Below are 16,429 nucleotides of genomic sequence, written 5' to 3' on the forward strand. Positions count from 1 at the left end.
GTAGGACACAGGTACAGCAATTTGATCCAAGAGATGAAACCTTGACCGAGGTCAAATTTTTCTAAAACTGCAAAAAAGTAGTTCCACTCTATACAATCAAATGCTTTCTCTGCATCGAGGGAAATAACACATTCAGGAATCCCAGTTGGAGGTGAGTATAAGATATTAAATAAACGCCGAATGTTAAAAAAAGGGAGATGGTTTTTAATAAAACCTGATTGGATTGGTCATCAGAGATAATGGAGGGAATAACGATTTCTAATCTATGAGCCAAAACTTTAGCTAAGATCTTTACATCAACATTGAGCAAAGAAATCAACCTATACGAGGAACACTCTGTTGGGTCTTTGCCCTTTTTTAATAGAAGAATAATAGATGCCTCATTGAAAGAGGGTGGCAATTTGCCGTAATTAAATGAATCAGATAATACTGAAAGTAACTGAGGAGAAAGAAGTGATGAGAATGATCTATAAAATTCTACAGGGAACCCATCGGGTCCAGGAGATTTCCCTGAGTACAGTGCAGAAATTGCAAAAGATATTTCTTCTGATGATATAGGCGCATTAAGTTTGGCTTTAGAATCAGATGAAAGTCAAGGAATATTCAGATTCTTTAAAAATTGATCAGCAGAGATATTGTCTTTCGAAGATTCAGAGGAATAAAGCCGAGAATAAAAATTTTTAAATGCGTCATTAATTTCTAAATGATCCGATGTAAAGTCTCCGTTCTCCTTCCGGATCTTTGTAATATGTTGTTTGGCTTTGGAACGCCTCAGCTGATTGGCTAGAAATTTACCAGACTTATCCCGATGAGTGTAAAAGCGACTCTTACTTTCGGGAAGTTGGCGTTCGACAGATTGAGTAGACAGAAGATTAAATTTCGTTTGGAGTTCAACACGCTTCTTGTATAGTTCAGGGTTCTTAGTTTGAGCATATAGTTGATCCAATTCTTTAATCTGGTTAATGAGGTCTAATCGATCTGCACAGGATCTTCTGTTGAGATTTGCTGTTTAAGAGATTATTTGACCCCTCAGATATGCTTTCATGGCATCCCAGACAATCTGGGATGACACTTCAGGTGATGTATTAGTGTTAAAATAAAAGGTTATCTGATCCTTAATAAATTTTAAAAAATCATCATCCTATAATAAAGTTGAATCAAACCGCCAGTGTTTATTCCTCTGAGGGAGACCAGGAAAGTTTAAAGACAGAGTAATTGGGGCATGGTCAGAAATAAGTATACTCTGATAGTCATAAGAGTAGGCCAATGGGATAAGTTGGTTATCGAGTAAGAAATAGTCAATTCTAGTGAAGGTATGGTGAACATGTGGAAAAAAAAGAATAACCTCTCAGTAGGATGAAGGAAACGCCATATATCAGAGATACCAAAATTAGAGAGAAACGATCGGATAGCTAAGGCAGATTTAGTAGGTGATCTGGTAACAGAGGACGATCGATCCAGATTAGGATCTAACCAACAGTTGAAGTCACCACCCAGTATAAGAGAGTATGAGTTTAAGTCTGGTAGTGAAGAAAAAAAACGTTCAAAAAAGTTAAAATCATCAAAGTTGGGGCATACAGGTTTGCTAGTACAACTTTAGTGTTGTATAGTTTACCAGAAACAATAATAAAACGGCCATTTGTATCAGATATTTTATTATGGAGTTCAAAAGGAATATTTGAGTTAATAAGAATGGAGACTCCCCTAGCTTTAGCGGCAAAGGATGAATGAAAATGCTGACCTGCCCACTTTGACAGAAGCCGGGAGTTATCAAAACAACGAATATGGGTTTCTTGAAGGAATGCAATGTCGGCTTTGAGTTGTTTAATATGTGAGAATACCTTCCTCCTTTTAACAGGGTGATTCAATCCCTTTACATTCCAGCTCACGAATTTAAGTGCACTAGCCATTATCAATTACTAATGCATGAAAGGCAGCAGGCATATAAAAAGTCAAGCAATATGATAGCAGCCTGGGAGCAGAAATGTAAGCATAGATTCGTGAAATCTAAACATAAACATGTCCTGAGCAATAAAGACAAACAATAAATACAGTGAGTGATGTTGGAACTGGAAAACCCACCCCATCCACACAACCCAAAACTAGACGGCTACCAAAAAAAGCAGCTAGCTCTACCAAAAAAATTAACCCAAATATAATTTCCAGATCTGTGTCATTAACAGCAGTTCCGTATAAATACTCTAGCAAATAGTAACTAGTTTATGCACTAGAAAACATAACTACAAATTGGAACATCTTCTGCAGAAATATAAAACTTAATACAGAGAAAATCGGAAGAAAACCAAAACTAACCTACCCGCGAAAAATTATGGAAGAATAAAGTAAGAGAAAAGGGAAAAAAAAGGAAGGGGAAAATTACAGATTCAAGAAGAGTACTTATCAACCATTTACAGAAAGGGAAAAAAAATCAAAGATTAAAAGAAAAGGTGAAAAAAAATAATAAATAAAAAATAATCAGCAGTTAAACTGTGAACCAACAAACAGGGAGGCCTTCAAAAAAGACTTCAAACCTCCAAAACAAGTTAGAGTCAATTGTAGAACTCTATAGATAAAGTTATACAAGAATAAAATAGATTACACAAGTACTATTTAAATGTCCATAGGGAAACATTAAGCACAGAATGTCTATTTAAAAAAGACACTCCAAATCCAGGGAGAGATTGTCAACAGCCCTTAGAGTTTCAATAAATAGTGTCTGAGTGATTCAAGTAAAGTCTGAGTCTGGGAAAAGTAATTTTACTACGAGAAGTACTTATCCACCATTTTAGGAGGACCGATCGGGTTCCGAAGATGGCTGGATAGCCGGAAGACTTGCAACAAATGCCTCAGCCTCCTTCACTGACTTAAACCACTTATATTTTCTAGTATTAAGCGTGATTCGTAAATCGGCAGGAGTGCGAAGAGTGGGTTTAACACCACGATCAAAAAGCACTTCCATTACGCCTTTAAACTCAGCGTGCATCTTTAAGGTCTCGGGTGCAACCCCAGAATTCCGGGGGGAACGTAGACCCTGTGTGCCCTCTCGAGCTCGGGCAGATTCGGAAGCAAATCTTTCCCGAATATCTCACAGAAGAACTCGGCGAAAAACTTCACAGTTGATCCCTGTTCGGTGGCCTCTGGCAACCCAAGAATACGAAGGTTACAACGTCTGCTCCGATTTTCGAGATCGACCATTTTAGAAAGGAGTTTATTATTTTTTTCTTCTAGGCTGGAACAGAGAGTCTCCAAATATCAAACACGACTTTCTAAATTTACAGAAGTCGAATTGATGCAAGATAAGTGTTCAGCATGTTCGTCCACTCTATCGTTGATCCGATCCAGTTTGGCTTCCAGCTGTTTGAAAGCGGTTCTAAATTCCTTTAAAATATCGTCGCGGTGTTGTTCTAGCGCAGCGAGGGTCTCAGAAGACAGGGCAGCAACTTCCTTTCTCCCGGTTTTAGAACTCTTGCTAGACATTGTAAGGTAGATGTGTTCACAGGCAAGTAAAAGAAACCAAATAAAGTTCCTAATTAAGGTTTAAAAAATGGAGACATTTAGTGCAAAGATAGCGAAAATAACGGAACAAAAGTTTGGAGCAGCTAAGCAATCGCCATCTTACCGGAAGTCTCAGACCCAGAGCCTTCTGAGTGCCTGGCTTGCTTTCTGGATCCTTGACGTGATTTCTTTATCAAGGGCACTGTCACTGGAGCTGGTACTCCCCAGGTATTTGAAGTTGTCAACGTTCTGAAGTTGTGTGTCATCAATGGTGATGCATGGTTGTGGTGGGGCGCTGTTAGGAACAGGCTGCAGGAGGACCTCTGTTTTACCGAGGCTGATTGTCAAGCCAAACAATTTAGATGTGGCGGAGAATCTGCTGACCATTGTTTGTAGGTGGTCCTCTGGGTGCGCCATGAGTGCACAGTCATCTGCAAAGAGTGCTTCTATGAACAGCTTTCGGAGGGTCTTTGTGCTGCAAGGCGACGTAGGTCAAAGAGTGACCCATCCAGGCGGTATTTGATATAAATGCCCAGGTTTAGGTCTTTGACGGCATGCATTAGTACTTGAATGAAGAAAAGGTTGAAAAGTACTGGTGCAAGCACACAGCCCTGTTTAACGCCATTGGTTATGTCAAATTTCTCGCTAGGTTCTTCAGCTGAGAGAATCTCTCCAGTCATGTTGTCATGGAAGAGGCGTATGAGGTTGAACTTTGGAGGGCAGCCAAGTTTCTCAAGGATAATCCACAAGGCTTCTCTGTTGACAGTATCAAATGCTTTAGTCAGATCAATGAAGACAAAGTACAAGTTTATGTTCTGTTCCATGCATTCTCCTGCATTTGTCTAACAGTGAAGATCATATCCACAGTAGTGCGTTTAAGCCGAAAGCCGCATTGTGATTCTGGGAGGTTTCCTGTGGATACTGTTGAAATAAGTCGGTTGAGGATGATGCGAACTAGGATTTTGCCGGCGATGGAAAGTAAGGAGATGCTCCAGTCGTTCCCACAGTCTGTGCGAGGGCCTTTGTTTTTGTATAGGGCGACTATTGCAGCATCCCGATGGTCGGGTGGCATTACTTCCTCTTCCCAGATACTGACCGGGACGTCCTGGAATGCTTCGAGTGACTCCTGGTTGAGGGCTTTGAACAGTTCTGCGGGAATGCCATCCTTGCCTGGTGCTTTGCCACAGTTCATCTGTTTGATGGCTGTGCTGACCTCGGTCAGGGAGTGGGGGGTTGTTGAGGAGCTCATGGACTGGGCTCTGGGGAATCTGGTTCAGTGCTGACTGGTTGACAGTGGAGGGGCGGTTCAGGAGCTGACTGAAGTGTTCCTTCCATCTGGTGTTGATGCCCTTTTTGTCCTTGATAAGCGAGGATCCATCTGCAGAAAGCAGTGGTGCTATGCTTGACCTTGAGGGACCAAAGACAGACTTGATGGCGTTGAAGAACTGCTTGGTGTTGTTTGTGTCAGCATAGTGCTGAACCTCATCCACCTTCTTATTCCACCATGTGTCGCACATTATTACAGATTTCCCTTTGAGCGAGTGTCTGATAGGACTTGAATCTGTCCTTTTTGCAGGAGGAGTTTGGGTCATCCTGCCATTCTTTGAATGCCTTGTTCTTCTTGGTGAGTAGGTCATCGATGATGGTGCTATTCTCATTGAACCAATCTTGGTGGGTGCGCTTTCTGCGCCCTAGTGTTGATTTTGCCGTTTCAGTTATAGCATGTTTGAAATGGCTCCATTTCTGGATTGGGTTACCAGTGAGTGGCTGGTTTGTTGATAGTTTCTGTTTAAGAGTATTTTGAAATTCACGTAGACACGGAGGGTGCTGAAGTTTGGAGGTGTTAAAGGATGCCCGTACTGTCTTTGGACGCTTTTTGTGAGATTGAACGATGTGTAGCTTGAGGAGGACTCTATGGTCCGTCCAACACTCTGCTCCTTGCATGGCTCGTGTGATGACTACGTCTCAGATGTCACGTTGACGGACAATGATCAGATGCCATTGTTTGGCTCTAGGGTGCATCCATGTTGCCTTGAATTTAATAAAAACACAAAATGCTGGCAGAACTGAGCAGGCCAGACAGCATCTATCGGAGAAGGTAGTGATGACGTTTCGGGCCGAAACCCTTCATCAGGAGTGATTGACTCCTTCAGGAGGAAGTCCTGGCAATTTTAAGGAATATAAAAGTGGATAAATCTCCGAGCCCTGACAGGATATTCCCTAGGACCTTGAGGGAAGTTAGTGTAGAAATAGCAGGAGCTCTGACAGAAATATTTCAAATGTCATTAGAAGCGGGGATGGTGCCAGAGGATTGGCGTATTGCTCATGTGGTTCCATTGTTTTAAAAAGGTTTCTAAGAGTAAACCTAGCAATTATAGGCCTGTCAGTTTGACGTCAGTGGTAGGTAAATTAATGGAAGGTATTCTTAGATATGGTATATATAATTATCTGTATAGACAGGCTCTGATTAGGAATAGTCAGCATGGATTTGTGCGTGGAAGGTCATGTTTGACAAATCTTACTGAATTTTTTGAAGAGGTTATGAGGAAAGTTGACGAGGGTAAAGCAGTGGATGTTGTCGAAATGGTCTTCAGTAAGGTCTTTGACAAGGTTCCGCACGGAAGATTAGTTAGGAACGTTCAATCGTTAGGTATTAATATTGAAGTAGTAAAATGGATTCAACAGTGGCTAGGTGGGAGGTGCCAGAGAGTAGCGGTGGATAACTGTTTGTCAGGTTGGAGGCTGGTGACTAGTGGTGTGCCTCAGGGATCTGTATTGGGTCCAATGTTGTTTGTCATATACATTAATGATCTGGATGACGGGGTGGTAAATTGGATTAGTAAGTATGCAGATGATACTAAGGTAGGTGGCATTGTGGATAATGAAGTAAGTTTTCAAAGCTTGCAGAGAGATTTAGGCCACTTAGAAGAGTGGGCTGAATGATGGCAGATGGCTGATAAGTGTGAGGTGCTACCGTTTGGTAGGAATAGTCCAAATAGGACATACATCGTAAATGGTAGGGCATTGAAGAATGCAGTAAAACAGAGGGATCTAGGAATAATGATGCATAGTTCCCTGAAGGTGGAATCTCATGTGGATAGGGTGGTGAAGAAAGCTTTTGGTATGCTGGCCTTTATAAATCAGAGCATTGAGTATAGGAGTTGGGATGTAATGTTAAAATTGTACAAGGCATTGGTAAGGCCAAACTTGGAGAATTGTGTACAGTTCTGGTCACCAAATTATAGGGAAGATATCAACAAAATAGAGAGAGTACAGAGAAGATTTACTAGAATGTTACCTAGGTTTCAGCACCTAAGTTACAGGGAAAGGCTGAACAAGTTAGGTCTTTATTCTTTGGAGCGTAAAAGGTTGAGGGGGGACTTGATAGAGGTATTTAAAATAATGAGGGGGATTTATCGAGTTGACGTGGATAGGCTTTTTCCATTGAGAGTAGGGGAGATTCAAACAAGAGGACACGATTTGAGAGTTAGGGGGCAAAAGTTTAAGGGTAACATGAGTGGGAATTTCTTTACTCAGAGAGTGGTAGCTGTGTGGAATGAGCTTCTGGTAGAAGTGGTAGAGGCAGGTTCGGTATTATCATTTAAAGTAAAATTGGATAGGTATATGGACAGGAAAGGAATGGAGGGTTATGGGCTGAGTGCGGGTCAGTGGGACTAGGTGAGTGTAAGCGTCGGCATGGACTAGAAGGGCCGAGATGGCCTGTTTCCGTGCTGTAATTGTTATATGGTTATAAGACTGAAAACCTGTGCCAACCAACTAGCGGGAGTACTCAAGGAACACTTTCAATCTCCACTGCTACGGGCGGAAGTTCCCACTTGTTTCAAAAAGGCAACAATTATACCAGTACCTGAGAAGAAACTCATCCACAACAATCCACACAAAATAGAGATACATCCATTTAGAACAGAGATGAGGAGAAATGTCTTCAGCCTGAGGGTGGTGAATCTGTAGAAATCACTGCAACAGACAGCTGGAAGCCAGGTCTTTGGATGTACTTAAAGCAGAGGTTGATAGGTTCTTGATTAGTAATGGGTGTCAAAGTTTACAGGGAGAAGGCAGGAGAATGGGTTGAGAAAGATAATAAGTTGGTCATGATAGAATGGTGGAGCAGACTCAATGGGCCAAATCGCCTAATTTTGCTCCTTGGTCTTATGGTCTTATAAAGAAGGACTAATGGGAATGGGTTCTAAGGTTGACATAGCCGGAGGTGGTAATGAGGATAAGCTCTCACTACAAATAAAATGCTTCCACATGGCTTGCGTCTCAAATAGCCTCTGTCAACTAAGTCCAGCTCCCGGCCTTCACATAGCGGAACTGTTCGTACCAACGGGAGAAGGGACAAAGGCGGGTTTCTGGTGCCTCAAAACCAGATGCTTCGGGCAGGTGGGGCTCGTTAGTCCTGGTTGACTGCCCATCTAGGAGAAGGAAAACTCCGATTTTAAAACCTCCGCTGCCTTGCGGCCACACCCAATCATTCGAAAGACTATGGGAGTAAACCCTGAGAAGAAGTCCGGAGCTGGAGTCCCATAGGCGGTCAAGATATCCCGTCCAAGATATCCTCCCACTTCAGGATATCTTGGACGAGATCAGAAACACCCCAAACCCTGTCACCAGGGAGGCAAACTACCATCCGGGTCTCCTGATCGCGTCCACAGAATTGCCTATCTGACCCCCTAACTATTGAGTCCCCTAATTCCTTCTGCCTTCCTGTTCCTTTCCCTACCCTTCTGAGCTACAGGGCCAGACACTGTGCTGGAGGCACGGCCACTGTTGCTTCCCCCAGGTAGGCTGTCGCCCCCCCCCCCCCCGCCCCAAACAGTACTCAAACAGGAGTACTTATTGTCAAGGGGTACAGCCACTGGGGTACTCTCTGGTACTTGAGTCTTCCCCTTCCCCCTCCTAACTGTGACCCACCTATCTGCCTCTCGTGGCCCCAGTGTGACCACCTGCCTGTAACTCCTCTCTGTCCACTCCTCACTCTCCCTGACCAGATGAAAGTCATCGAGCTGCAGCTCCAGTTCCCTAACACGGTCCTTTAGGAGCTGCAGCCCAGCGCAGATGTGGACTTCCGAGAGGCTAGGAGACTCCAGGACCTCCCACATCTGACACGGAGAACAACAAGCTGCCCTCACACTCATACTTCCCCTTTCCTCAAATAACAGGAAAAACTGAAACCTAAACCTACCTTGCCTTGCCCGCTTCTGCCTAAGCCCGTTGAGCCCAAGCCCTTAAGCCTTCACTCTGCTCCCGGCTCACTCCACTGCCTGCAAACATTGCTGCCCGCTGTATAAGGCTGTGTCCTTTTTAAATCTTCCCCGCTTCACTTCCCGCCGTCAAACGCCTGCGCAGTCCCGCCTCTCTTAACTCCAATGAGAATAAGAAAAATTTAAGATGGCTCCTGCCGCACTCCCATTCTGATCCTCCGACTTCCTTCTCCAAACCAGGTACTCCATTGGGACCTTCTGCCTTGCGAGGATTCACTCTCTTTCAAGGCAGCCTAACATTGACCTCTGAGACAGAGATCACAGGGTCATCAGGTGCAGCAGGGATCTTCACAGCTGTAGTCGTGTTCTCCCTTTCAAAGTGGGCATAGAAGTCGTTGAGTTCATTTGGTAGTGAAGCATTGCTGCCATTCATGCTATTGGGTTTCGCTTTGTAGGAAGTAATGTCTTGCAGACACTGTCAGAGTTGCCGTGCATCCAATGTCGCCTCCAACCTTGTTCTAAATTGTCTCTTCTCCCTTGAAATAGCCCTCCGTAAATCATACCTGGTTTTCTGGTATAGGCCTGGGTTGCCAGACTTGAACGCCATAGATGTAACCTTCAGCAGACGATGTACCTCCTGGTTTATCCACAGCTTTTGGTTTGGGAATGTGCAGTAAGTCTTTGTGGGCACACACTCATCCACACAGAATCCACAAAAAAAAAAGACAGATATACTAACTAGTGGAGTGGTGCTGCAGCAGCAACCTGCCATTCAATGTCAGTAAGACAAAAGCTCTGATTGTGGACTTCAGGAAGGGTAAGACAAAGGAACACATACCAATCCTCATAGAGGGATCAGAAGTGGAGAGAGTGAGCAGTTTCAAGTTCCTAGGTGTCTCTGAGGATCTAACCTGGCCCAACATATTGATGTCATAAAAAAGGCAAAGCTGCAGAAAGTTGTAAATCTAGTCAGCTCCATCTTGGGGATTAGCCTACAAACTACCCGGGACATCTTCAGGGAGCAGTGTCTCAGAAAGGCAGCTTCCATTATTAAGGACCTCCAGCAACCAGGGCATGCCCTTTTCTCACTGTTACCATCAGGCAAGAGGTACAGAAGCCTGAAGGCACACACTCAGCGATTCAGGAACAGCTTCTTCCCCTCTGCTATCCAAGTCCTAAATGGACATTGAATCCTTGGACACTACCTCACTTTTTTTTAATATACAGTATTTGCATTTTTGCACATTTTCAAAAAATCTATTCAATATGTATACCGTAATTGATTTACGTATTTTTTTCTCTCTTCTAGATTATGTATTGCATTGAACTGCTGTTGCTAAGTTACATTCCACGTCACGTGCTGGTGATAATAAACCTGATTCTGATTCTGATTTTAGGCTATGCCCTTTGGTCCAAGACTCTCCCACTAATCAAAACATCCTTTCCATGTGCACTGTGTCTTTGGTCTTTAAATATTTAATAGGTTTCAATGAGATCCCTCCTGAACTCTAGCGAGTAATGACCCAGAGCAATCAAATGCTCCTCATACAATAAGCCTTTCATTCCCGGGATCATTCTCATGAGCTTCCTCACGTGGCCCTCCTCAATGCCAGCAATTCCTTTCTTAGATAAGAGGTCCAAGATTGCTTTCAATACTGTAAACGTGGTGTAACCAATGCCTTATAAAGCCTTAGCATTACATCCTTGTTTTTATATTCTAGTCTTCTGGAAATGAATGCTAATATTGTATTTGCTTTCCAGTGGCTATTTTGCCACTTATTTGTAGTGGCCAATTAACCTATCAGCACACCTTTGGTGTGTAGGAGGAAAGAGAACACCACACAGGCAATAGCAAAGGTCAGGTCCCAGCAGCTGTGAGAACCTTCCTCTGAATGGTTTGTGTCTCCTACACACTCTGTGAGAAAGGAAATGATTTGTACTTTATTTCTCTTGTTTTTAGGTAGCCTACAGAAGTTTTGCCTTGGATGTAATAATGGCTTTGCTGAAATTACCTGATAGGAAAGAAGATAGTACTATTCTGCCAGAGCATCAGAAATATCTAAAGAGCAAGTATTGGATCCAGGTGGTGATCTTGGGTAGATGCTCGGATAAGGCTCCTACAGTCCGGAGCAGGGCACTATCTTGTCTTGCGCAATGTTTAGACTTAAATATCGCAACAGCTTTAGAGTCTGTTCAAGAACTGCTGCTGGGCGGTAAGTAGAACTGTAATCGAAGCAACGTTTTCAGTACTTTTCTGCTTTGCACAAACTTCTCTTTGAATTTACAGTATATAGGCAAAATTGAAATATATACAATTTTCAATAAATTGTCAGATTTACACATGTTGATTTGTTGCAGAATATAACGTACTGTGTGTTAAACGCAAGGGTTGGCTTACCCAACCTGCACTGATGTTCAAAAGGATCATGACTGATCAAATTGTAATCTCAATTCCACATTTCTGTCTTTACACAGTAAACTTTCAACTTTGGCCTTGAAAATATTCAGACTCTTCTTCCACTTTTGAAGAAAGGAGTTTCGATCATCTGAGAGAAATATTTTTCCTCATCTCTGTATTAAATGAGATGAGATATCGGAGTAAAATCAGGCCATCCAGCCCATTGAGTCTACTGTGCCATTCAGTCATGGTTGATTTCTTCTTCCCTACCCCCCATTCTATTTTTCTTCTTTCTCCCCATAATCCTTAACATCCTTACTAATCAAGAACATATCTATCTCTGCCTTAAATACACCCAATTAATTGGTCTCCACCGCCCTCTGGCAATGAATTTTATATTCAAGACTTTCTGATTGGGATGATCACTTTACGAAATTTTTTTCCCATCACTGTGGTGGACACTATGCCTTCTGTGAGGAGTCTAGCTGGTGCACAGAGCTGGCCCCTTCAACCTGACTGGGACCTTTCTGGTCACAAGTCTTCAAATACCCTTTGCCCCTGAACAAGGTTGTCTAGACATCTCTCCTTCAGTCTGGTGCACTTATTTCTCCAGATCTAACAATTCCTCTGTCCTTTGTCTGAAGCACAGAGATCAAGGAAGTTCTAAACACATTCAGAAATGTCACCCTTTTGTCCATTATTCCACAGTATTATGTAATTTAAGCCCCTTTTGCACACCTGTCATTCTCCTGCATATAGGCTTTTCTACTCATCTCCTTCGTCATCGCTTCCCTTAGAACGCTTCCAGTTGTGTATCTGTCTTTTCTCTGTGTCTTTTACAAAACAGGTCTTGCACTTGACTTTTCAAACATATTGTGTCTCTGCATCATTTCTTCGTTTCCTGGTTAAATTTAATTGTCATTCAACCATACAGCCAAACAAAGCAGCATTACTCCAGGGCCAAGGTGCAAAACACAGTACCAACAGTCACACACAGCACGAGGCACGTATAAGATAGCAAACACATATATCAATAAAATACAGTCACACAAAACAAAATATAGTCCAGGACCAAGTCCATGAATGTTTGCAGCGGTCTGCAGTCGACCTATAGCTGGTCTTCTGCAAAGCAAACACCGGAGGGCAGCACCAACTCCAGTTTGGATGCCGATCCATACCACCTCTGGTAGAGTGCACCGAATCCAATGCCGCTCTCCTGGGTGGCTTCATTTTCCTTGTTTTCTCTGAACAACCTGTAATGTGATGTTAAGCCTAGAGCTGTTTTTGATATCAAAGCTGTATCATAATCCCAGTTGGTTACCTGCATTTGCAGTTTGTGCAAATATTCACCATCGTTTGTCTATTTATGCACACGCATTCTAAACCTGTTGTAGCATTCCTTTTAGTGTTTGCTTTTATCTGCTTTGAACACTCATACTCCTTTGTGCACCTCATTCCTTTTTTATTGCTGATGTCCTTGCACCTGCTAATTTAATTTAAATCTTCTTTAATGTATAAGTGAGCCTTCCTTCCAGAACATTAGTCACAGACATATTTAGTTGTAGTATGCCCGTCTTGAACTGATCTCACTACACCATGAAGCAGTGACTTGGCCTCCACAGCCATCTGTAGCAATGAATTACACAGATTCACCACCCTCTGGCTAAAGAGTGTAGTAGGCTTCTCTTGTCCTTTCATATTTGAATAAAATTGTATCCCTTTTAGAAATTCTTGCTACTTGTGCACTTTATTTAACATGACATTTTGAAATGCACTTTGCACTTCTTTTCCTAACTTCACTGATACTTTGCACTTTATCTATATTCATATAACAATTACAGCACAGAAACAGGCCATCTCGGCCCTTCTAGTCCGTGCGGAATGCTTACCCTCACCTAGTCCCACCAACCTGCACTCAGCCCATAACCCTCCATTCCTTTCCTGTCCATATACCTATCCAATTTTTTTTTAAATGATAATACCGAACCTAACTCTACCACTTCTACTGGAAACTTGTTCCACACAGCTACCACTCTCTGAGTAAAGAAGTTCCCCCTCGTGTTACCCCTAAACTTTGCCCCTTAACTCTCAACTCATGTCCTCTTGTTTCAATCTCCCCTGCTCTCAATGGAAAAAGCCTATCCACGTCAACTCTATCTATCCCCCTCATAATTTTAAATACCTCTATCAAGTCCCCTCCTCAACCTTCTACGCTCCAAAGAATAAAGACCTAACTTGTTCAGCCTTTCTCTGTAACTTAGGTGCTGAAACCCAGGCAACATTCTAGTAAATTTCTTCTGTACTCTCTCTATTTTGTTGACATCTTTCCTATAATTCGGTGACCAGAACTGTACACAATACTCCAAATTTGGCCTCACCAATGCCTTGTACAATTTTAGCATTACCTCCCAACTCCTATACTCAATGCTCTGATTTATAAAGGCCAGCATACCAAAAGCTTTCTTCACCACCCTATCCACATGAGATTCCACCTTCAGGGAACTATGCACCATTATTCCGAGATCACTCTGTTCTACTGCATTCCTGAATGCCCTACCATTTACAATGTATGTCCTATTTTGATTAGTCCTACCAAAATGTAGCACCTCACACTAAACTCAGCATTAAACTCCATCTGCCACCTTTCAGCCCACTGGCCTAAATCTCTCTGCAAGCTTTGAAAACCTACTTCATTATCCACAACGCCACCTATCTTAGTATCATCTGCATACTTACTAATCCAATTTACCACCCCATCATCCAGATCATTAATGTATATGACAAACAACATTGGACCCAGTACAGATCCCTGAGGCACACCACTAGTCACCGGCCTCCAACCTGACAAACAGTTATTCACCACTACTCTCTGGCATCTCCCATCCAGCCACTGTTGAATCCATTTTAATACTTCAATATTAATACCTAACGATTGAACCTTGCTAACTAGCCTTCCGTGTGGAACCTTGTCAAAGGCCTTACTGGTCCATATAGACAACATCCAGTGCTTTACCCTCGTCAACTTTCCTAGTAACCTCTTCAAAAAATTCAATAAGCTTCGTCAAACATGACCTTCCACACACAAATCCATGTTAACTGCTCCTAATCAGATCCTGTCTATCCAGATAATTATATATACCATCTCTAAGAATACTTTCCATTAATTTACCCACCACTGACGTCAAACTTACAGGCTGATAATTGCTATGTTTACTCTTAGAACCCTTTTTAAACAATGGAACCACATGAGCAGTACGCCAATCCTCCAGCACTATCCCCGTTTCTAATGACATTTGAAATATATCTGTCAGGACCGGAGACTTATCCACTTTTATATTCGTTAAAAGTGCCAGTACTTCCTCTTCTTTAATCGCCATAGTTTCCATAACTACCCTACCTGTTTCCCTTAACGTACAGAATTCAATATCCTTCTCCTTAGTGAATACCGATGAAAAGAAAATATTCAAAATCTCCTCCATCTCTTTTGGCTCCACACATAGCTGTCCACTCTTATTCTCTAAGGGACCAATTTTATCCCTCACTATCCTTTTGCTATTAATATAACTGTAGAAACCCTTTGGATTTATTTTCACCTTACTTGCCAAAGCAGCCTCGTATCTTTTAGCTTTTCTAATTTCTTTCTTAAGTGTCTTTTTACATTCTTTATATTCCTCGAGCACCTCATTTACTCCATGCTGCCTATATTTATTATAGATCTCCCTCTTTTTCTGAACCAAGTTTCCAATATCCCTTGAAAACCATGGCTCTCTCAAATTTTTAACCTTTCCTTTCAACCTAACAGGAACATAAAGATTCTGTCCCCTCAAAATTTCACCTTTAAATGATCTCCATTTCTCTATTACATCCTTCCCATAAAACAAACTGTCCCAATCCAGTCCTAACTCCTTTTGCATCTCCTCAAAGTTAGCCTTTCTCCAATCAAAAATCTCAACCCTGGGTCCAGTCCTGTCCTTCTCCATAATTATATTGAAACTAATGGTATTGTGATCACTGGACCCAAAGTGCTCCCCAACACATACGTCCATCACCTGACCTATCTCATTCCCTAACAGGAGATCCAACACTGCCCCTTCGCTAGTCGGTACCTCTATGTATTGCTGCAAAAAACTATCCTGCACACATTTTATAAACTCCAAACCATCCAGCCCTTTTACAGAATGGGCTTCCCAGTCTATGTGTGGAAAATTAAAATCTCCCACAATCACAACCATGTGCTTATTACAAATATCTGCTATCTCCTTACAAATTTGCTCCTCCAATTCTCGCTCCCTATTAGGTGGTCTATAATACACCCCTATAAGTGTTACTGCACCTTTCCCATTCCTCAATTCCACCCAAATAGCTTCCCTTGGTGAGCCCTGTAATCTATCCTGCCAGAGCACCGCCGTAATATTTTCTCTGACAAGCAATGCAACACCTCCCTCTCTTGCCCCTCCGATTCTATCACACCTGAGGTAACGAAATCCAGGAATATTTAGTTGCCAATCACACCCATCCTGCAACCATGTTTCTCTAATAGCTACAAAATCATATTTCCAGGTATCAATCCATGCTCGAAGCTCATCCACCTTTCTTACAATGCTCCTAGCATGAAAATAGATGCATTTAAGAAACTCTCCACCTCTTCCTCTCTGTTTATCCCTAACAGTGAAAGCAACTTTATTATCTTTTTCTTCCTTCTCCCCTACATCTTCAGTCCGAGCGCTTCCCTTCTCTATCACCTGCCTATCCTCCCTCACACACTGTCTACTAGCTTTCTCTATTTGTGAACTAACCTCCTCTCTCCTAGTCTCTTCAATTTGATTTCCACCCCCCAACCATTCAAGTTTAAAGTCTCCCCAGCAGCCTTAGCAAACCTCCCCGCCAGGATATTGGTCCCCCTAGGATTCAAGTGTAACCCGTCCTTTTTGTACAGGACACACCTGCCCCAAAAGAGGCCCCAATGATCCAGAAACTTGAATCCCTGCCCCCTGCTCCAATCCCTCAGCCACGCATATATCCTCCACCTCACTCCATTCCTACCCTCACTGTCGCGTGGCACAGGCAGTAATCCTGAGATTACTACCTTTGCGGTCCTTCTTCTCAATTTCCTTCCTAACTCCCAATATTCTCCTTTCAGGACCTCTTCCCTTTTCCTACCTATGTCATTGGTACCACGACCTCTGGCTCCTCATCCTCCCACTTCAGGATATCTTGGACGCGATCAGAAACATCCCAGACCCTGGCACCAGGGAGGCAATCTACCATCCAGGTCTCCTGATCGTGTCCACAGAATTGCCTATCTGACCCC

General features: G+C 42.6%; 1 protein-coding gene across 3 annotated transcripts in view; it reads left to right on the top strand.

Moving 5' to 3' along the window:
• ncapd3 (non-SMC condensin II complex, subunit D3) overlaps positions 1-16,429 on the top strand; it is a 269,184-nt gene that overhangs the window by 101,221 nt on the left and 151,534 nt on the right. For all 3 annotated transcript variants that reach the window (XM_059956769.1, XM_059956770.1, XM_059956771.1), the window contains one exon: positions 10,681-10,933. In XM_059956769.1, the coding sequence (XP_059812752.1) occupies positions 10,681-10,933 (253 nt within the window). The remainder of the gene's footprint in view (positions 1-10,680; positions 10,934-16,429) is intronic.

Source organism: Hypanus sabinus, chromosome X2, assembly GCF_030144855.1.
Source record: "Hypanus sabinus isolate sHypSab1 chromosome X2, sHypSab1.hap1, whole genome shotgun sequence".
NCBI classification, from domain to species: Eukaryota; Metazoa; Chordata; class Chondrichthyes; order Myliobatiformes; family Dasyatidae; genus Hypanus; species Hypanus sabinus.